Below are 6,000 nucleotides of genomic sequence, written 5' to 3'. Positions count from 1 at the left end.
TCTGGAGGGTGACAGGCTGGGGGATGCTGAGCTAGAGGAATAGAACTGTGTTGTGGGTGGGGATTAAGGCAAAACAGAAGATGGACAGCTTAGCTAGATCAAGGAGAAGGAGATGAGTTTGACCCGGAAAACCTCAGGCCAGAGTGGCAGGGGATGGGAAGATGGGACACAGTAGGATTTAAAGTAATAAAAAGCTCAGGGAAGGGGATAAGTAAAGTGATGAGGCAGGGCAAAGAATCAAAACAGTGGAGTTCTGGAACGCAGCCCCAAGCCATCATGGCCAAGAAGCTGGCATACATGTTGCTGACCTGTGTGGTAGGTAGCACCCTATTCCTGCTTCCTTCTATGGAATTTGCTGGGAAGCTGGAACCATCACTCCCCCCCGCCAAAAAAAAGGAAGAAGCAAGCTCAAGGGGCTCCAGGCAAGCTCCCATTCCAAATCAGGGTGGGGCTGAGGAGTAATTCCTGATATGATGTCCCTTCCTCTCTCCCACCAGGTTAAAGGCTTACCATGAACCAATCCACTATTTCAGAATTCATTTTGCTGGGCCTTTCCCACTCTTGTGCACACCAACTCATCCTGTTCACCATGATCTTGGCCTGCTATGCCACCCTCCTGTTGGGTAACTTCCTCATTGTGGTGACCGTGCATGCTGAATCTCGCCTCCTAAACTGCCCCATGTATTTCTTCCTTGCCAATCTGTCCCTTCTTGACATGGCATTGGGCTCAATAGCTGCCCCCAAGATGTTGGCTGACATATTGACCTGCAGCCATACCATTTCCTATGGAGGGTGCATGGGCCAGCTCTTTTTCCTCCACGTCTTTGGGGGTGCTGAGATGCTCCTCCTCACCATCATGGCCTATGATCGCTATGTGGCCATCTGCCACCCACTGCGGTACATGGCCATCATGGATCGGCAGCGATGCCTCAGGCTCCTTGTGGTATGCTGGACAGGAGGCCTTCTTCATTCAACCATCCAGATGGCTGTAGTTGTCCAGCTACCATTCTGTGGACCCAATGTGCTGGACAATTTCTACTGTGATGTTCCACAGGTGATCAAGCTGGCCTGTACAGAGACCTACACCATTGAGCTACTCATGGTGGCCAACAGCAGCATACTTTCCCTCCCTAGTTTTATAATAGTGGTTATATCCTATGCTGTCATCTTGGTGACCCTCCGAGGACACTTCACAAAAGGTGGTGGGAAGACTCTGTCCACCTGCAGCTCCCACCTGATGGTCATCAGCCTCATCTACATCCCTTGTGTCTTTGTGTATCTCAGACCCTTCTCAAGCTCTCGATTGGACAAGATGGCCTCTGTGTTCTACACGGTGGTCACACCAGCTCTCAACCCCATTATTTACACCCTGAGGAACCAAGAAGTGAAGGGAGCCATGGGTAGGTTGAGGAACAAACACATATTCTTCCCCACTAGGTTGAAGGAAGGTCATGCATAAGGTTGTTTTCACTGAACCTTGTTTTGGTGACCTTTAGCAAATCCTTGTTTCATATGTAAATATTTGGATCAGCAGCACCAGCTGATAAACATGCATTAGTTATATCTTGACTGTATGACTGTAACACAATCTATGTAGGGCTGTCCCTAAAAGCTGCTCAGAAACTTCAATTAATGCAGGATGCAGGTGCTAGAGTCTTGACTGGGGCAAAGTGCTGTGAGAATCATGTGACACCTTTATTGTATCAGCTGCACTGGATGCCAGTTTGTTTCCAAGTGCAATTCAAGGCACTGGTTATTGCCTTAAAGCCCTTAACAGCCTGGAACCAGACTACTTGAAGGACTTATTTTCTCCACTGTGAATCTGCCCATCCTTTAACATCATTTGTTGACTCCTCTTTTGTGTGCCATTGCTTTATGTAGCACAGTTGGTAGCAACATGGGGGGGGGGTTTCCTCAGTGGTGCCCCAGCATATGTGGAACTCCTTGCACAAAGAGGTTAGGATATATCCATCTCTATTTGTGTCCCACAGGCAACTGAAGACATCTCTCTTGAAACAAGCTTTTGTTATTTGTTAGTTTTGGCTCTTTGTGGTCTTGACTTTTGATTCTGCTTTTAGTTTGATAATTATGTTTAATGATATGAGTTTTCTCCTTCTTTTTATATATTGTCAGCCACCTTGGGCAACTCGTTTTTGGAGGAGAAGAACGGTATATAAAGCTTTGTAGAAATAAAATACATTCCAAAAATCAGAAAGAGAGATGTGTGTTGGTTTTTGAGAGGGCTGGTGTGGGGTCCTGAACCACATCTACAGAAGAGAGTTGGCCCATAGCTCAGAAAAGGAATAATTTCAGACACTGCTGTGAACTCTCTCAACCCCCATCCCCAACATGTGCATGGATAGATAAACTGACAGTGCCACCCAACTAAGCAAGCACATTTTGTGCGGGTTTGTCCCACCTGTTCCCTGTGATACCCATCTTTTCTATTGTCTTATTGTGCTCCTTCACAATCCTCTGCACATCAGAGAGGAGTCTGGGGGATCCCATTCTCTCAAAGCCCACCGAATGCCAAGAGAGAAAGAAGGTCCTTCACCACCTCTAGCCTCCCCAGGTACCCACAGTAAGCAAGAATGGTGAGAGGTTTCATGCATCTGGATTTCACACATGCCTAACCATGCCAACTGCTAGTGTCAGCCATATCACCAGGACATTGACTAAGTCAGGGGTCCCCATCCTTTTGGGGGTTGGTTGAAATTTGGAATTTTGAGAGAGTGGCATGGGTGCTCTCACAAAATGGCTGCCATTGGCAGCTTGACCATTGATAAAATTGCTACCATGGGGGAGGGGGAGTCAGACACAAAACACCCATTTCCCAGAAGCCAGCACTTCTCTTTGCAGCATGCCAGCCTCACAGTTTTAAAACCACCACCACCACCACCACCACCACCACCACCAAACTGGGCAACAACCCTGGCAGGGGCCAAGAGATATGTCCATAGGAACATTGGTACCCACGGGTAGCATGTTGGAGACTCCAGATCTAGGTCAGCACCAATGGCAATGCCACAGCCCCTGCAAAACTGCACTCATGATCCAATCTCCCCATGATAGCCATAGGAGGGAAGATGTTTGACTTTCAGCTCACTTTGGGCTGAACTGCTTGGGCACTGGAGCATCAAGGACTCTCATGTTTGGGCTCTGGCAGCATTGAATCGTAGACCTAGGAGATGTCATCTACCTGCCATGTGCATTCACCCATGTACAATGCAAGAGACACAAAACTGGTAAAGTAACAATTGAGAACTAGGGAGAGAAATGCATCCACATCTCATTTTAATGAGAACTTACCAAATTGCACATATTTGAATCAGTATGTGAACTGAAACTCAGTTATCCATTGATGTTCACACTTCTCTGAATTTTGCAATGGAGTTCTCCAATTTTTAAAAAAAAGGAATACACAAAGCATATATATTAGGGAAGTGAACACAAACTGCATACATTAGTGAAAACAATGTTCAGAATGGATCACATTAGGAAAATGGGCTGCCAAAATGTGTATATTAGGCAATATTGCATGCAAAAACACATATATTAGGAGAAACGAACACAATAATATGATCAAATTTTCATGCAAACATAAAAAAATAATAATCTCAAAGTTCAAGAAAAGCTAAATTTAAGATTGGAGAAACTATCAGTTTGAGATGAACCATGGCAGGAAACTTTTCAGCCCCGGGGGGCGGGGCGGGCACCTCCTTGATGGTACATGAGCCTTTTAAAGCTCTATTTGTATAGCAGTTTTTAAAAACCCACCCTCTTGAGATGAATTTCCCCCGTTGGGGCTGAACAGCAGCCTGCACTCTCCAAGGTGCTGATTCCTTTATCAACGGTAAGAAGAGACCCAGACTTCACTCACAGAGGGTAGAATCCAAGGTCATCTGACGCAGGAGGATTATAAAGGGGAATGGCAAAGGCTTGCACCTCTCTGTTTCAAAATCAGCTGAAAGAAATGTGGAGTGAGCCCTCGTTCTCACTCACGTTCTCAATTCTGATATTTGTGCGGAGGAACTCTCTCCTGTTTTACTCACCTGGGTATTGTCCACCCATCCACGCTACTATGGCATCGCCATTTGCATCCCTGCTCTTTGCTGTGATAGGCTATGTAAATAAATATGTAAATATAGCCTATCACCAAAAAGCGCAAGGAAGCAAATGGTATCAGCTATGCCAGAAATCATTTGTATCCGCAGCCCTGCAGCAAACAGAAGTCCAACTGCAGATGGGCCAGGCCCGCAGCGCCGCAGACTTGCTGCGGAGCGCAGCCAGCCAGGGAGGATTCTGGGGGGGGGGTGAGAGGGAGTAGTCCATTCCTCCACGAACCCCGGGGGGCCAGATTCCAAAGAATCCAGCCTCATTAGAGTCTGTGGCGGATTTCTCCACCATCCCTAAACCCAAGTGCATATCTTTGTTGGTCATTGCTGTGCCAGATATTATATGACAGCTCTTAGCTGTGTGTATCTTAACATCCTGCACATAGAGAACTGAGAACTAATCACAACATTGGGCAAAATCTGAACTTTAATTCCAAATCAAGTTTCTAGCCCTTAAGACTGTAAAGATGTCTTGAAATACTTGGTGAAATTGCAAAATCCATAGGTGTATATGATAAGATATTCCAGTTGTCAGGGACTGGGGCTTCTGAGCTCTGCACAGTCTTTCCCCCAACTCCTTATCCCAAGTGGATGCAAAACAAAATAATTGGTTCAAATCAACAAAAGATGTAAATGTGACTAATCTGTCTCAAGTGTTGTTGTTATTGTTGCTGCTGCTGCTCTTGTTTTGAACACAGCTTTTTTAAAGAGCACACTCTCCTGGATATTGGTTTGAAACAGCTACTTGTATATAGTAACACAGGAAGGTGTCCAAAATGGGGTCTAGGTTAGAAATTGGCATCAAAAGAAATAGGTCCAAGAACCAAATTCTTTTCACAGCTCCAGGAGGGGAATACCATATGGTTAGCTAGAATAACATGGGCTGGAGGAACATTAACAATAACCCTTTAATTTTTTCTCCCACTAGAACCAGCTCTCACCATGAATGGAACCACCATTCCAGAGTCCATTTTGCTGGGCTTCTCCTTCTACCACACTTCCCAGATCTTCCTTTTCACTCTGGTCATGAGCTGCTACATCATTATCTTCCTGGGCAACTTCTTGATCATGGCAACTGTGATGTCTGAGCCCCACCTCCAACACTGTCCCATGTATTTCTTTCTTGTGAACCTGAGCCTTACTGACATGGCCTTGGGCTCGGTTGCAGTCCCAAAGTTAGCAGTGGATCTGTTGAACTCTGGCCATACTATTTCCTTTGGGGGATGCATGGCCTAGATCTTTTTTCTCAATGCCTTTGGGGGCATAGAGATGCTTCTTCTCACCCTCATGGCCTATGACCACTACGTGGCCATCTGCAACCCTTTACTGTGATGTCCCGCAGGTGATCAAGCTGGCCTGCATGGACACCTATGCCTTTGACATTCTCATGGTAGTCAACAGTAACCTGTTAACTTTTCCCTGCTTTCTGACCTTGCTGCTTTTGTACATCCTAATCCTGGCCACTGTCTGTAGCCATTTGGGGAAGGATGGCAGCAGGAAGTTTCTGTCCATCTTCACTTCTCATTTGATGGTGGTCAGCCTCTTCTATGTGCCCTGCATCATAGTGTATCTGAAGCCCAACTCTCATGTGATCAAGGTGGCTTCTGTGTTCTACGTGGTGGCCACACCTACCCTCAATCCATTTATCTACACACTAAGAACTGAGAAGTAAAGGAATCCATGAAGAGGTTGAAGCACAAGTGGAAATCCCTCTTGATGCCTCAAAAGAAGTACTTGTGTGAAAGAAACTGTTGTGTGTAAGAGACTGAGGGTTCTTTATCAAAAATGATTTCAAATAATAATTGTTGAACATCTACAAATGTAGCATCATTCACTTGAATGTCTGCTTAGTGGCTTGGATCCTGAAATGTTCCACTTATGGAAT

The 6,000-nt window shown here is 45.7% G+C and overlaps 1 protein-coding gene and 1 pseudogene across 1 annotated transcript; both read left to right on the top strand.

Annotated features, from left to right (window-relative positions):
• Positions 1-511: 511 nt before the first annotated feature.
• LOC146342425 (olfactory receptor 4Q3-like) lies at positions 512-1,459 on the top strand. Its single transcript, XM_084807834.1, has one exon. It carries the CDS (start codon positions 512-514, stop codon positions 1,457-1,459), a length of 948 nt encoding a protein of 315 aa, XP_084663960.1.
• A 3,598-nt stretch (positions 1,460-5,057) lies between these two features.
• LOC146342424 (olfactory receptor 4Q3-like) lies at positions 5,058-5,787 on the top strand (annotated as a pseudogene).
• Positions 5,788-6,000: the final 213 nt, after the last annotated feature.

The sequence above is a fragment of the Heloderma suspectum genome, chromosome 6 (genome assembly GCF_057233095.1).
Source record: "Heloderma suspectum isolate Gila_16-S chromosome 6, 16-S_ref, whole genome shotgun sequence".
Lineage (NCBI taxonomy): Eukaryota > Metazoa > Chordata > Lepidosauria > Squamata > Helodermatidae > Heloderma > Heloderma suspectum.
Note: the sequence above shows the minus strand (reverse complement) of the source record. Positions and strands in the feature narration are given on the sequence as shown.

Coding starts and splice junctions, on each gene's coding strand:
- LOC146342425 (XM_084807834.1), top strand. CDS start 512: ATGAACCAATCCACTATTTCAGAATTCATTTTGCTGGGCCTTTCCCAC.